Below are 17,212 nucleotides of genomic sequence, written 5' to 3' on the forward strand. Positions count from 1 at the left end.
CTCGCTCACTCACACCGGCTGTCCTCTCCCTGCTTCCTGCCTTCTTCTCTTGCAGCCTCCGTTTGTCTTTTTTCTTCTGTCTTTCTACATTTCCCCTAGCCGCCTCACGCTTCTATTTATCACGGGGACGTAGATCAGATGTTGCAATTAGCAGCTCCCAGGAACAATTACGGATGCGGACGACTCCTCACCTGTGCACTTAAGCGAGGATCGCCCACATCATGAATTCCCTGGGAACTGATCTGCCACACTACCACGCCCCCTTTATAAGCCGCAAAGACGGCGATTATTTATCTAAGAAGTGGCCTTTTTGACGTGAGCTGTGGACCCGCTACACCACAGCATCTCATATTAATCTACAGTGAGCTTGTGTCCTCTTTGACATGCTTCAGCTTTGCATCCAGGCCTGTCAAACAAGTCATGAATATTCAGCCATCATCCTTCACCATAATCATTTGCCATAGTTTCTTATATCACAGGGGTCTCATATTGTAGTTAGCTGCATTTTTCTTCATGGCAGCATAAGTGAGGTTACCTTTACAAGCCACACTGACCTGTACTTCTTGATGATCCTTTCATGTGACTCCTCTGAAATAAAGTATCTCACCCTTTGCAGCTAGCAATGGCTACCATGCTCTTCGTGTTTTCTTTTGAGAACTTGCCGATGTACGGACAAGACAATTTTGACATTTTGCTGTAAATGCTTTACTTTTGGTTTTATTGTTATTCATCCTTCATAGCCATATGTTGTCGCTAGCCATAAAATAAAAAAATAAACTATTAAAAATGTATCAGTTTATGGCTGTTCCTGCACATTTAGGTGAACATGTTGTTCTCTGATTATCAACCTACACCTTATGTATTTAAACAGCAGCTCACAAGAACAAGGACAGCTGCAGTAATGCCTTAAATAATATAACAGAAGAGAAGTGTGACGATCCAACCCAGAATACACTGCAATCACAAGTTTAATGAAGAGGAAATGCTTGCGCCCCAAAGTTTGTGTGTGTGTCACATTTCTCCATTATTAACAACAAGTGTGTACAAGATATTGGCTCACTCTACGCAGGACATTTCTACCTGTAGATCAGCTGTACCATGCTAGTCAGGTGGCTTGTTGTGGCAAGTAAAAGTGTGCTGCCCTGAAGCAAAAAAGCTAAAGTACTCAGGTGACCACATTCCAGCCTGCACTCCCAGGAGGAAATATAAGAAATATTTCATCTGTTTCTTTCAGTTCTGCAATTGCCAGTCAGTGGCACCAAAGGCCAAGAAAACTGTGTGTCTCGATTCAAGTAGTCTGTGCCATTTTAGGTTGTTAACTGGAAAACCAGAATCACACAGGAGAGCACTTTGAACTTTTTAAAATGAATATCCTTCAACATGGCAGCTGAAAATAATCCAACCAATGGCACATGCTGCCTTTTTCATTATTATTCACTTCTATCATTTAAAAAATATTTTGAGTTTTTTGATGGACTTATCACTTATTTAGTTTCCTATTTGTTTCCTGTTATTGTTAAAATAAGATGAATATTTCAGTTCCCAAAAGCCATAGTACATCTATTACATTTCAATAAATAAAATCAGAAATGACTAGACACTGTGACAGATAAGGGGCGCTATCGCTCCCTTAAACCCTCGGATCAGATGCCAGACACCAGATAAAAGTCCAAATATAATATTTATTTGAACAATAATGTGCACAAAGCACCCTCCACTCCACTATACCATAAATCAACACAATTCTCAATACAATACACAATTCTCCACTCCCAGACGCTTAGTCACCCTGCCTCCCAACTCAGCTCGTCTGTCTGGGATTTCCCATAGTCCTTTATAGTCCATGACCCGGAAGTGCTTCTGAACCCTCTGTCCATGTGACTTCCTAGCACTTCCAGGTCAGATTAAAACTCCTCTTTTTCATCCCAGAAGTACGTCATTTCCTCTGTCCATGTGCCTGGGATGCACTTCCGGGGTGTAGTGAAAATAACAGTCCCTGGGCCTCCCTGCAGCGACTCCTAGCGGCCCCCATGGTATCCAGCAGGGCTGTGCATTAAAACTGCATTGTCCATGATTCCCTGCTGGCATTCGGGGCACCTCCATTCTGCAGGGAGGGCTCCATCTGGCTGCCTGGGGGTGTTGGCCATATCTCACAACACATACACACACACAAATTACAAGAATTATTTGCACAAATGTAGATAGTAAACCAACTTAAAAAAATATGTTCGATCACCCAGATTGTAGCCCCTGTATTTTTAATAACTTGCAGAATGTAAACGGGCAGTCATTCAATTGGGGATTGAACCCAGGGTCCAGGGGACGTGAGGCAGCAGTGCTTTGATTTCCTTTTGGGCTCATTCAGTCACTTTGGCACTGCACACTACTTTGAATAAAATAATAAATCAGAGTTATGAATTGCTTTAGAGCAGTATGTATGATATGTGAGGGAGCACACAAAAAAAAAAAAGCTGTTGCAGTGACTCCTGAAGAGACAAAAAATATCTGCTACACCTCATTATTGCATTATTGACACTTTTTTATTCTGTTTATGGATTTGGTTACGAAATGAATAACCGCTGATTTGTGTGCGCTTAAAAAGCATGATGATGGGACCAGTCAGTTGTAGTTGAAATGATCACCAGGTGAATCGCCCTTTAAATACAGTACCATACACAGCAACCCTCAGTAAGTGAATGGAGGCTTCGCATTCATCTTCCAAATGAGATGAACACAAAGCTACAGTTGTGCATCTGTTATAATGAACACATTTTATATGTGTATTTTGGGCTGTTTTATGTATTTTACCTCACAGAATTTGTTTAAGCTATCATTTGTTCATTTTGTGGCTATTGTGATTGTTGCATTTAGTATGTCACAGGATGTAATACTTGAACAGTCACTTTGAACATTATCCCTCAGTGGATAACGCTCCTTGAAGTTGAATTCCAGCCTAGCTAGTTTCAATTGCAAGTGGGCCAAAGCATCAGGTTTCGTTTCTTGGTTTTGATTTTTGTTTTGCACTTGTGTTTTGGTGTCTTTTCATTGTCTTTTTCTTGCTTTGAGCTACTTTTCCCTCTGACTACAATTTCTTCTACTCGTAGTTATATTTTTCCTCACAATAATTCATCGGCACCAGCATGTCATAACAGCTTCCAAACACCGATCCATTTTATAACCAACCCATCCACTTTTCACAGAAGTGCTTAATCTTGGAGACATGCAATTAGTATGTCTGCTAAAACAGAATTGTTGTTTGCTGAAATTAAATTGGGTAACACTACACTTGTGTCATTTGTTGCATCTTTGAGATAAAACTAATGTTCATAACAAAAAGCAACTAAAATATGTGTAATGCAGTGAATACAAAAACAACACAAAATTGATGGTATGGTAGAGAATGGAACCAGCCTGTATTACTGGTGGCCAATTCTGGACTAGTATTCAGGCATAAGTAATAACAAAGTCTGATCAGTTATATGAGGCAGCTTGAAAACAACAGAAAATAATGGGAATCCTGAGATAAAAGTATCCTTAAATTGACAAGTAAAAATTGTAGGCTTCAAGTTGTAATAAATCTCAACAAGTTAGAAAATGTATAAATGGTATAACATTAACATGCATCCAAGGACACTGTAGGCATTTTACCCTCAATGAACTTGGCTCAGTAGCTACTGTACATTCTAGAACCTTCTCAATCCACTTCAGGGTTTCAGGGACCTCAAGACTATCTCACCAGAACTGGGCAAAAGGCTAAAAACAGGCTTGGACAGGCTAGTCCTTCAATGGGACCACTCTCACTTACACAAAAATCTAAACACACACACCCTCCACAATTTGCAAGTGTGAATAAAAAAAAATTAAACTGTTGTACTCAATTCCTTATTTACTTGATCATGTCTGGCTATTGTAATTTTTATGAAATGGAACTTGCAAAGCTATTCAGTTGTGACAAATGATAAAGAATAACAGACGTAAAAAGCAAACTTTATTATAGCGACTGGCCATTATGAATATCAGGTGAATGTGGCACTTTTTTGGTAAATTAGAGTGACCAGATTTTCAAAGTCCCAAACTAGGACATTTGTGTAGCACAGGGCCTCCAACCTTTTTTGCCCTGCGAGCTACTTTTACAAAATGAAAATGGCTGAGAGCTACTCATGTTTTCTAATGTTTATTCTCATAGCTCCTCACTCACTCGCCAGCTTCAGGGCATGATCCTTAACTCCACTTAGCTTGCGAACGAGAGATTAATTGAATTCAACTTTGTTTGATATTTAAAATAAAGTGTTACTTAGGTCTTGATGAGTTTGAGTCTGGATAGTCTCTGAAGTGTATGCCACATTGAAAAGATAAATCGCAATTCAGATTGTGGATCGTGATATGATTTTTTGGAAAGATCACCCACCCCTAATTTGACTAATGAAGTTTTCAAATTTATGTAGGATTCATTAACCCTTTGGCGAGCTACTTGGAAAGGGTTTTTGAGCTACCGGTAGCTCGCGAGCGACATGTTGGAGACCCCTGGTGCATATGCCCATGCATTTAGCCCATGAACATTTGTTAAATGGCTGCTTTATTTTATGACACAGTCATGGTCACCCAAGTGGTCCAATCCCACAGACCTACTGTAGCACAAATTGCTGATAAACTTACTGCTGGCCATGACAGAAAGGTGTCAGAAAACACCATGAATTACAGGTTTCTGCATATGGAGCTGAGTAGCTCCAGACCAGTCCGAGTGTCTGTTCTGACCCCTGTCCTCTGCCGAAAGGCGCTTACAGTGGGCATGTGATAGTCAGAACTGAACCTTGGAGCAATGGAAGAAGTTGGCTTGGTCCAAGGAATGATTTTTTTTTTAGATCATGTGAATGGCCAAGTGCAAGTGCATCATTTACCAGGGGAAGATATGGCAGCAGGATACCATGTGGGAGGAAGGCAAGCTGACAGAAGCATTATGGTGCTCTGAGAAGTATTCTTCTGCGAAATCTTGGGTCCTAGAATTCTTGTGGATATTACTTTGACATCTACCATCTATCTAAAGAGGGTTGCAGATCACATACACCCCTTCATGGTATTCCCTGCTGGCAGTGGCCTTTTAAACAGACTAATGTGCCCAGCCACAATCCTACAATTATTCAGAAATGGTTTGAAGAATATGACAAAGAGTTCAGGGTGTTGACTTTGCCACCTAATTCCCCACATCTCAAATTGATCGATTATCTGTGGGATGGGATGTGCTGGAAAAACAACACCAATTCATGGAGGCCCCACCTTGCAACTTACAAGACTTAAAGGATCTGCTGCTAACATCTTGGTGCCAAATACAACAAGGCATCTTCAGAGGTCTTTTGGAGTCCCTGGCTCAATGGGTCAGAGCTGTTTTGTTTGCATGAGAGGCCTACTCAGTATTAGGCAGGTGGGTTTAATGTGGCTGATCTGTGTATAAGTCCAGAGATTGGTTGATGTAGCAAAAATAAATGGCAGTACTGTCTGTTTTTGTCTGGTTCTTATTCCCCTTTGTGAAGCTGTTCAAATTTAACACAATTTCTTAATCAACCTTTCCCTCTCTGGAATTTGGACAGCACTCTTATACCCATATTGCATTGCCCGCCTTTTCAGTTTAGCACACATTGTTCCAAGTGATGGTAAGGATGTTTGTTTTGGTGGAATAGTGTTTTTTTAGATGGGCAGCCTGTTGAAACTGGGACATTTTGATATTCTTCTTCTTTATTGGCTGTGTAGCCTTGAATCGGGTCCATCCATGTCACCACGATGTCTGGTCATCCCACTAAATTATACTGACAGTGAAATACTAAATCATGGTAAACTGCAGATAAGGATGCTGTGAGGCTGGCATAGTGTAAAGTTAATACTAAGTAAATGTTATTTAATCTTGTGCATAATGCCACAGGATAAATCATTCATAGCTAGATAACCTTTTGTTTTCCTTGCTTACATCTATTATTATTTACAGTTAGGAAGATCAGTTAACTTACCTGTTGTGAGGCATCAGTAAGATGGAGGTGCTGATGCATTTGATCTCTTTTGCTTGTGCTCAGGCAGCTGGAAGACTTCATAAAGCAGAAACAACTCACTGATATTAAGGTTTCCTTGCTGGACTTGTCAATAGACAATTGCAGCCTCACGCACACCTAAGCAGCCAGTGACAGCAACTTCCTGACCACGCACACATTCTGCTGGTGCTTCATTTACTTTTTTTGGAGGTGAAAAAGAGGGAACTGTACAAAATATACAAGTTAGTGTAATTTCTGTCAAGGTGAAATTGAAGCAGTACACTAATTTATAGTTAACGTTGCACAGAAAGTTTCAGTTTTAGTTAGACAAGTTTGCATACTCACCAATGCTTTTTAATGGGAGATTTTGAAATTTTAAAACTGCGAAGAGTGTGATCTGTTCAAGATATCTTAACAAAAATTCAACTGCTTCAATAAATGTCCTTGAAGAGTAGGTGTGCCACATTTCAACAGATTTCATCCATGGTGAGCCCAGTTGTTACATGTCGAGAGACAGACAGACAGACATGGGCTATTGCAATAGGTGCTTCACGCATTATATGCAAATAAACTTAAAAAGAAAAATTAAACTATCAGGGGTTTGAGACATTTTAAATTTGAGTTAATTTGACTTGTCCATTAAAAATTACAGGTGTTATTATGAATCAAGTAATTTTCCTCCACACACTGATGCAATCTCACAACAGCAAATGTCACAAACTTCACAAATCTCCATTGACAAGTGTATTACTACAAAAGAGTCTGTAAATGAAAATATCTTGGATTACTTTGGTATGCAGTCATTCACATGGTAATGTCACAATAATTTTTTAATGTTTAGTACTGGTTTTAAACATTTAATAGACACATTTAGTATGTGCACACAATAAGATAAATAACATTGTTTATAAACCTTATGCTGAAATCCCAAAAGCCTATAAATTCCCCACTTCTATGCTACCCATGAAATTAATTTAACACTTTTTGGAAATCAAAAGCAAAGAAATAGGTCCTTTCATTTGACCTAATAAAAATTCAGCACTTAGCAATACAAGACCAAAACAATTGGTGGTATTTTGACAAATTTCAATTCCTGGAGATGGTACATCAAGATAAAAGGAACTCCTGCTATAGAGCACTTGGCAAGGTCGGAGTAAATAATATATAGGCGAAAGGTTTAATAAAGTTTCTTCATACAGTCAGATTCTGTGTTTTCTAACAATATAGCACACAAGCTGAAAATACATCGCATCCTTTCAGTAAGGAAGAACAAAAGCAGCTTTATTCCTAAATATTTTCAAATAATTATAGCTGTGGGTTTCAATGTTTTTCATTTATTGATGCACGCCCCTCTTTTTATCGTTTCTTTCTTGATTTTTGTTTACTTTTTCCTTACATATGTTAGCTCCAAAATAAATATGGGTGGTAGTCTGCCAATTTTTTTTTGTTTAAAATCATATAAAATCCTTCTGTTAGATAATATTTTCCAGTTGTGCGCCCAGTCTAAACATCTGCTTCGCTGACAATCCGTTCTTCAAACTTGTTTAATCCAGCTCAGGGTCAAGAGAATTAGAAGTAAAAAAAAAAAAAACATTGGGCAATGCCGTCACTCAGCAATAAAAGATCAGAAACAACAAATGGTTCCAAGGACAAGAAAGAGTTTGCCAAAGCCATTATTTCTCAATTGCAGATGCCATAACTAAAGTGGGGTTCGGTGGAGGCACTGAGTTCACAATCGGGACTACACGCTAACCATGCTGAGTGACTGTCTCACATCAGTGTGCCTTCTAGTGTGCCCACCCACATCAGAGTATCTTCACATGGTGCATTGCATAATTTGTTGTTTGCGCTGCAATATTAAAGACACTTGGCTGACGTTTATATGAGGAGGGTCTAAAAGAAGAAACTCTGGCCACTGCACTCACCGACAAAGAATGAGGGATAAATTATGCTTTCTGTATATGCAGATAAAGGTTTGTGATGTCAAACAAGAATGACATCAAAGTGACATAATTTCCAGTTACCTGCACTCATCAGTCTCAAGCAGGATAAGCACTTTGGGGACAACTAAAGTTTATCTATCTATCTATCTATCTATCTATCTATCTATCTATCTATCTATCTATCTATCTATCACTTCTTCAGACACTACACCTGTGCTGCCAGCAGCAAATAAGGGCAGTGTAAATATCACTATGGGGCAGGCAATTCAGTGTGGCTAGGATTCATCTGTTTGCACCTACAGTGTTTGCAAGCATGTGCACTTCATGTGTGCTGGCTCCTATCAATAAATTAAATCATACTTTAGCTAGAAAAGATAATTCTGGAATGAAACAAAAATGGCTACAAAAAAAAAACAAGAAGGCTCCCAGTTGTTTACAGACTGAAAATATTAAAGCTTTGAAACATCTTCAAGATGAATAAAAGTAAAATGTAAATGACTAGTCAGCACTACCCATTGTACACTTCCCAAGTATGAATTGTTTATAACAACAGGAAAGTCAAATGGTCGCAACAGTTTGTACTGTAGGTATGTCTGCAAGTGCTGGCCAGTCTTCTGCTCCTCTAGCTTCTCTTTTCTAATCTTTATAAAATGTGAAGATGTTAGTATTTTTGTGATTACATTATGAAAGCAAAGAACAAACAAGTCAGGTAGCATGAGTACCCTACAAAGCAGACAAGCAGCGTAAATTGTGTGTGCTCGTCTATGGGACGAGTTAGATACTCCCAGCATGTTCTCAGTCACGGGGGACTTGAGCCTGTTCTGGCAGTACACTGGAGCGCTAGACCACCCCAGGGTCCATTCAGACACACATTCACTCACAATCAGCCAAGTTAAAGGTGCAATTGACCTAACACAGATTTTTACTAGCAAGTAATTGTAACTGCAACTGTATAATTATAATTGTGATTGTTATGTGCGATTGTATAGTTGATATTAGGGTTTGGAAGTTAACAAACTTTCTCCTTGTCAATGCTGATAAAACTGAGATTTTTATTGATTGTTTTTAAGAATGTTAGATGTAAGCTCAGCAGTTTATTTACTGTTTTCTTTGATGGCTGTTCTGTTGTTTTAAGTAACACTTTTAAAAACCAAGGTACTGTCTTCGATTGAAAACCTGTCTTTTAAGTCCTATGTACCTCAGATCTGTAAAAGTGCCTTTTTATCTACAAAACATTACTAAGATCAACATGTTGTCAGTCAAGGATGCTGAGTAACTAGTGCATGTTTTCATCTCTTCTAGACTTGAGTACCGTAAGACACTGCTGACCAAGTGTTCCAATGAGGTGCTGGATAAACTTCATGTGGTACAAAATGCAGAGTTCTTACAAGGACTGAGAAAAGGGAACATCCATATTACTATTAATATCCACATTGGCTACCAGACAAACTCTGCATAGACTATTAAATTTTACTACTGACTTATAAGGCAATTTGTTCATTGGCCCCTAGCTATTTAATTAATTTACTATGTTTTTTATAACCCTTCTCGGCCATTAGGATCACTGGAGGCTGGCCTGTTATGTGTGCCTCAATTGAAGAAAATCTAAGCTAACTCTGTCTAAAGTGAGTTTGCATACAGGGCCCCCAAATTATGAAATAGTTTTCTACCTTTGGTTCATAATGCTGAGACTGTTACAGTTTTTAAATCTCAGCTTGTAACTTATCTTTTTAGTTTGGCTTTTTATTTCTGAACATTCTGTCATGTTTATTTTTACCATTCAAAGCCGTTTTCTTAACTTTGAATTCGGGTATATTTAATTGATTTATTTCTTCTGCTGTTGAGGTTTTATTTTGTACTTCTAATTTAATTATGTGGTGTATTTTAATTTTATTATTTATTACTAAACATTTTATTATTAACTATTTTCTATTGTACAAGGGATGTTCAAATAGTTTCCGCACTTTTTTTTTAACTCTATGTTTTAAGAATTTCATAAACAAATGACATCACTTTTCTACATATACCAACTTTTTAATGCGCAATTACTACTCCCGCCTTCACCCTTTCCAACGAAAATATAAAAGTGCGGAAACCTTTGGAACGTCCCTCGTACAGTATATTTGCTTTCACTTTTATATTTTAACTTGTTTTGCTTCTCTTTATTTATTTGGCTGCCTTGAATAACTTTGCATTATTGAAGGTGCTATATAAATAAACTTGCCTTGAACTCCCAATGAAATTAAACACAAAGTTCATGAAATGGAACTTTTCACCAAGTAAACAGATTTATACAAAATTTTCAGAAATGTATTTTTTTAAAGGAACTACCTGTATATATTTTAAACAAAACAGGTTTTTATAAAACATGTATGTAGTGAAAAGTCAAGCAAAATGACACCTTTTATTGGCTAACTAAAAAAATCACAATATGCAAGCTTTCAAGACAACTCAGGCCCCTTCTTCAGGCAAAATGCAATCTTTTTAGTTAGCCAATAAAAGGTGTCATTTTGCTTGACTTCTCACTACATTTATAATGGCTGACACGGTACAACACCCTAGTACTAAAACATTTATATAATAAATAAAAGTAAAACACTTAGTAGCACTTCTGGCTCTGGTTGTGCAATGCACACAACACACACACTTAAAAACCAATAAATTAACTAAACAATTTTGCTTATGTATTCAGAATCACACTAAACACACACTTCAAAATTAAACAATTTATAAGTTACTGGGTTTTTTTTCTCAGTTTCTGTAAAAGATCCATTTTACTGGCAAACCATCATGTAAATATCTGACCACCACAATATGCCACCACAGATGAATTTGTTGCACCATCATAACTAAATTAGTTTTTTTTCTGCAGTAATGTTTGAAATTAGTTATCATATGTTGGGGAAATGTCCAGATTATTTTGGTTTTGCAGCAAAACAAGTGGTTTCATTTGTGTCTTTCTTTGTTAACTAGTATGCCGTGTTTATTTTAACTGAAAGTTCATATCTTTTTGCATCATCATTTGTCTATTTAGTATCTGGAAACCTTTCACCACCGCAGATTCTTTGACACATTTGCTTGCAGGCAACACACTGTCGTAGCCTGCTGCATGTCATTTGCTGTCAGCAGTGTGCTGTTAGATTTTCACATTTGTAACGGTGTGATCCTGCCACAAAATCTGTTTCACAGGCTAAACTAGGCTTGCTGCAGCAGTACTTGACCATTATCGCATAGCCAGCTAGTCTGGAACTTTCAGTCTTACGTTTGGACTCAGAATGAGCGATACGCCTTTCAGTCGCGGCTAATGTGTTGTTGGATTCACTGCTGCACTGTCGCTGAATTTTTGATTTCTTTTGCACACAAGTCTGAAAACGTCTCCTGCATGTAATGGTACCTAAGTTTCTTAACAGCCATTTTTGTAAGTTATACACACGCTAACGTTACACGTGAGTGCAAGTGGATAATGCAGTACCAGTGGCGGCTCGCGTATAGGCACTGTGGAACTGCAGCACCCCCTATTTCCACTTAATATTATCGATAACATTTAATATAATGAGTCCTTTTTTCTTTAATTCTTTCTTTATACTTGTACAATATATAATCCTTAAGCTTAATGTCAATAGCCATCCCCCACTTTATGAAAAAGATACAAAAATCTTTGTATGGAACTGTGTGCTTCACAGTTCCAGTGGCGTGGTGTTTGGCTGTTTTGCACATGCGCACGTAGGAAGCAGCACGCGAGGCTGCGAGGGAGAGAGAGCACTGTCGCTCCCGCAGTGCCAACCCTGGCGTGCTGGTGGAAGGTAGTGTTTTTTTTTTTTTTACTCCGCGTGTGTTGTGCTTAAAATCCGTGTACCATATTCTTGAATGTGATAAAGTGTAGAATTAGATTATTAACCTGCTTCCAGCTATTCTACAGTATTTGATTCATTTTTTTTTTCGGTTTCTGAATAAATTTTATTTTTATACATGTTTGTTTCCTTTTACACAATTTTAAAACAAAAGCTAAAAATTTTCTGGAGCAGCACCCCCACTAATTTTAGCTATGAGCTGCCACTGTGCAGCACCAAAAAAACACCCAACTATGGCATGTGGAAATCTGAACGTGTACTACCTAGTGGCTAATAGCCTATATTTTTAGTCGCTTATCGTAAAACTCTGTCGCATGTGCTAGTGTTTTAATTGCTGCTATATTTAAGTCTGGAGAGAATATGGCCCAACCTGGTGTTTGCTTGAGGACATGACTAAGATAGTGAGGAAATGCTTGATCAAAGAAAACATTTTATGTAGTAAGCAGAAAACAAACATTATTTTTGGGTTGAAAGGCAACCGGGTTAACCATCACACCATCATCATAACCTGTGCAGCGCCATTCCTCGTCAACTGATCACACTGCAGTATTTCTTGCCTCTTGCACAGACTCTGCCATTTACGGTGAGAAATACCTCTGTGTCAAAGTTCCAAAGTATTTCAAGTTTCAAGTCTGTTGTTTTAAAACTAAACTGCGCATGAGGAACAAACAATCCATCAATTGTGCTTTCTAAATATAAAGATTTTGCCATAATGCTTATGTTAGAAGTTGGAGTTTAGCAGATTGATGTGTTCACCCTGTTTATTTTTTCTCTTGTAGCTGTGTAGTTCCGATGAACTATGGGAGCACATTGTGGAGAGCTCGTGTGACACAGTTACACCTGAAATGAGAGCCTTGGCTGCAGAAATGGGCTGGAAGCGGATTTTTTTTACCAATAAATTGCAGCTTCAGATGCGCATCCGCCGTAGGAGACAGAACCAGGAAAGCGTTCCTGATGAGAAATAATGAGGAATGCTTAAGTTCTACACTAAGATTAAGTATTAATGTTGCACAAGGTATTTTTTTACGTATGATTTGGTTTGTTTTGGTTCTTAATGCAGTATTTCCACAGGTTGTATTTGCCAAGGGGTTTGGGGCTCCAATACCGTCTGCCTTGACCCATTTTGTCATCACATGACACCATCTCGCCTTTCTTCTGCCTAGTTGATTGTTTGTTGCAGTGTAGGTAGGATCTTCTGATGGGCTTGTCTCTGTCTCCTAGTTGTGTGTAAAGCGCTCAGCAGTGCCCACCCCAGCAGTGTTTTTGGGATTTAAGCAATAATAAAAGCTCACTTTATAACATTTTTATAAGACTGATAGTTTTGTCCATTCTCTTAGTTTTAAGAACATGCTATGTGTGAATTAAATCACTTTGTTTAAATGTGTTATTCTATGTTTACATGTCTTCATTTTTTTATTTGAACTTTTCAATACTTTTAGAATACCAGTTTAAGAGAAGGTGTGCCCATTTTGTGCTACAATATGACAAGAGGTAAAGGCCTGTTTTTACATTAAATTGTTCCATTAATTTTCCATTGAGATGAATGTAATAAGTTTTGCAAGTGAATGATTTGAAAAAAATGGATTTTGTGTATTTCTTATAGATTATTGGGTACTGTATGCAAAGACTAATAAAATGTTCTATTTCTGCTTATTAAAATTATAAAACAAAAACTCCTGATTTTGATTTTTATATGTCCTGTAACCACAAGGGGATGCCAGAGAGGTCCAAACCCAAGACACAGTATAACGCCACACGTTATATGAATAACAGAGTATTTATTCACACAAGCACCTTTAACTTCAATCCTCTCTCCAACAATAAGCTACAAAATCACAGGAAGTCAATACAATTCTTCCTTCTTCTCTACTCTGCTGAGTGTTGCCTGCTGCTTCTCAACTGTGACTTGTCCATGTGTGGCAGCAGGTTCCTTTTTAGGCCAGACCCAGGAAAGCTTCTGGTGTCCTGCTGTATCTTCCAGAAAGCACTTGTGGGCCATAAAGAAAGTACGGAGGGCCTCCCCCCACAACAGCGCCTTTTAACAATACACAGGGATCCTGACAGGGCTGTACTTCCACACTCCAACTCCCATGCATCCCTGCAGGTGTTATGATTGGGTTCCTATGTGAGGACCACTGCCACCTATCATATGGGAGATTGAACTGTTCTCAACTCCCAGTTACCTCTGGTCTTTCCATTAATTTACACCAGCCAGGTACGAAGTTATTTATTTGTTCTGCCAGCCAATTCATCTGCATCATAGTGCTGGCCTCCCATCCAGATAATGGCTTCTTCTCTTTTCTAGCCAGGATGCCTGTTCTCTTCGTACAGTCCAATTGATTGCCAAAAGCTTGTTTTTTGTGTGGTGAACGTTTTGTATCATTTTTGTGCAAATATGTTTAGAACATATTCCGCAGCTGATATTGAAAAATAATGCTGTAATTACTCATTTGTGCATCATTACCTAATTGTCAGGCCATTTTCAATTTGCTGCGCAAAATGAACCTGAATACGATGAGTAAGAAATGCAAATAATTATCTTTATTATGTCTAGTTACTTTTGTAACCAGTTATTTATTTAATTTTTATTAAGACGTTACAAATTTTGGTTATGAATACAACATGGCAGTATTGAGAAATCCACCTAGGTTCATATCCATTAATTTTATAGTATTCTTGGTTTTGTATTTTGAGTTAATGAACTTATCCCACAGTTTGTTAGTCAGCTACTAATTTATTCAATTTAATAAAGTGCTTAATAATATCATTTTAGTCAAATTATTTTTTTAAATGATGGCATGTTGTCCTTCATTGGTCCTTCCTGCCTGGAGCCCCAGAATCTTATAATGGACACAGCAGGCTTGTGTCATGAACTAGGAGTCTCAAAGCATGCAAGTCTCAAAAACACGTGAAAATGCGGACTTGAGGAGGAAATCCCATCAAAAACCCCAGCTAGGCACAAAAAGGGCCTTGTGGAATCATTATAAAATATTTATTTTATTCTTCACAAAGAGTTCTTCAGTACCAATGAACCTCCATAAAGACTCAAAATAGAGTAGCTTAAAAAAACAAGGCAATCCGAAGTAAAAAAAGTTCCAAAACAAGGATCCATACAGTGGTCAGAAGACAGCAAACAGGTCAAAAATCCAATAATTCACAATAAGCACAAAATAAACTTAAAAATTCATCAAAACTCCCAAGCACATTCAAAATGAACTGCCAGGAACTATGAAAGATATGATGGTGCAGGTCAGGTCTTTGCTCTCTCTTCATTTATGGGAGTCTCTTGAACCCAACGCCATCTGTACCATAACCAAGATGAGCTTGGCAGATGAGGACAAACACACATGAAACAAGGGGATGGTGAAAAGTGCTCATGTGCTTTTATTAAAACAGTCAAACAACAGTGTTCAAAAAGTTCCATAAATAAATGGTCCAAAAAAACAAAGGTGAGGTGGAGGTTAAAAACTCAAATAAATAAATCCATTAAAATCAAAAGTTAAAACACAGGCAGGAAACTTCTTTAAAAACACTAGCCTCTGTGCCCCTTTAAAATCGACTCCTCCTTTTCTAACCCCTTCTCAGATCTTGCAGACGAAGGAGAAGTCTACCAGCACATGCAGACAACCTTTTGCCCTGGCTCATGTCCCCATCGCCACTTCCTCGGCATTCCATGGGGAGATGCTGAGCCCTGTGCTGCACTCATACCACTGCCAGTCTGTCGGCTCCTCCTCACAAGAGTGCATTCCTGAGCCCGATGGCCACTCCTGCTATACTTAGTCACTCAACAGGAGTGACCATTCAGCCCCTTCCTGAGCACTGGCCACCCACACTCCTCCCTGGATCTCCACACTTGTCCATCTGCTTCCTTTCCTCACACCATCTCTCTCTCCCAATCCTGCTTCTCTTCTTCTCCCTTTAACCTCTGCTCTTTCTTTAGTTCGTTCCTCCCCTCTCGTACATGCGCTTCCCTTTGTAAACACGGGGATGTGGCACAGCTGCAGCAATCAGCAGCTCCCGGCATCAATTAGGGGTGCGGGCGATCCTGCACCAGTGCTGTCCATTCACACATCGCACATGGGAACTGCTCTCACCACACTACCATGCCCCCACCTGAAGACACGAGTCTGTCAATTATTTATTAAAAATGCCAATCAGCCACGGACCTCACTTTACCACAGAAGACCCTCCAGATTTATGGGGTTAACAGTAGCTCTTAGAGGTGATTGGCAGGTGGCCTCGCCTCTTGGGGGAGCACCCACAAAACATATGAAACATAACACAGATTTAGATGCAGTCAAGTAAAACATAAAGAACCTTAAACATAAAAAACAGTAAAACATACAAATTAATCAAAAATGAACAACAAAGACAAAAAACAAGTACTTGAACCCAAACCAGGGGATGAACCCTGGCTGAGACAAAACAGCTTGGAAACTGGCAGCATTGTACAATGTTAGATAAGTTCAATTTAAGTTGGCTTTGAAGTTTCTGCTTGTCACACTTGTGCATACAGTGCATCCAGAAAGTATTCACAGCACATCACTTTTTCCACATTTGTTATGTTACAGCCTTATTCCAAAATGGATTAAATTCATTTTTTTCCTCAGAATTCTGCACACAACACCCCATAATGACAACGTGGAAAAGTTTACTTGAGGTTTTTGCAAATTTATTAAAAATAAAAAAACTGAGAAATCACATGTACATAAGTATTCACAGCCTTTGCTCAATACTTTGTCGATGCACCTTTGGCAGCAATTACAGCCTCAAGTCTTTTTGAATATGATGCCACAAGCTTGGCACACCTATCCTTGGCCAGTTTCGCCCATTCCTCTTTGCAGCACCTCTCAAGCTCCATCAGGTTGGATGGGAAGTGTCGGTGCACAGCCATTTTAAGATCTCTCCAGAGATGTTCAATCGGATTCAAGTCTGGGCTCTGGCTGGGCCACTCAAGGACATTCACAGAGTTGTCCTGAAGCCACTCCTTTGATATCTTGGCTGTGTGCTTAGGGTCGTTGTCGTCCTGAAAGATGAACCATCGCCCCAGTCCGAGGTCAAGAGCGCTCTGGAGCAGGTTTTCATCCAGGATGTCTCTGTACATTGCTGCAGTCATCTTTCCCTTTATCCTGACTAGTCTCCCAGTCCCTGCCGCTAAAAACATCCTCACAGCATGATGCTGCCACCACCATGCTTCACTGTAGGGATGGTATTGGCCTGGTGATGAGTGGTGCCTGGTTTCCTCCAAACGTGACGCCGGGCATTCACACCAAAGAGTTCAATCTTTGTCTCATCAGACCAGAGAATTTTCTTTCTCATGGTCTGAGAGTCCTTCAGGTGCCTTTTAGCAAACTCCAGGTGGGCTGCCATGTGCCTTTTACTAAGGAGTGGCTTCCGTCTG

The 17,212-nt window shown here is 39.0% G+C and overlaps 1 protein-coding gene across 1 annotated transcript in view; it reads left to right on the top strand.

Moving 5' to 3' along the window:
• fbxo36a (F-box protein 36a) overlaps positions 1-13,484 on the top strand; it is a 48,697-nt gene extending 35,213 nt beyond the window's left edge. The window contains exon 4 of the mRNA XM_028792188.2: positions 12,591-13,484. Coding sequence (XP_028648021.1) covers positions 12,591-12,776 — 186 coding nt within the window. The 3' untranslated portion in view covers positions 12,777-13,484. The remainder of the gene's footprint in view (positions 1-12,590) is intronic.
• Positions 13,485-17,212: the final 3,728 nt, after the last annotated feature.

Source organism: Erpetoichthys calabaricus, chromosome 2 (genome assembly GCF_900747795.2).
Source record: "Erpetoichthys calabaricus chromosome 2, fErpCal1.3, whole genome shotgun sequence".
NCBI lineage: Eukaryota > Metazoa > Chordata > Cladistia > Polypteriformes > Polypteridae > Erpetoichthys > Erpetoichthys calabaricus.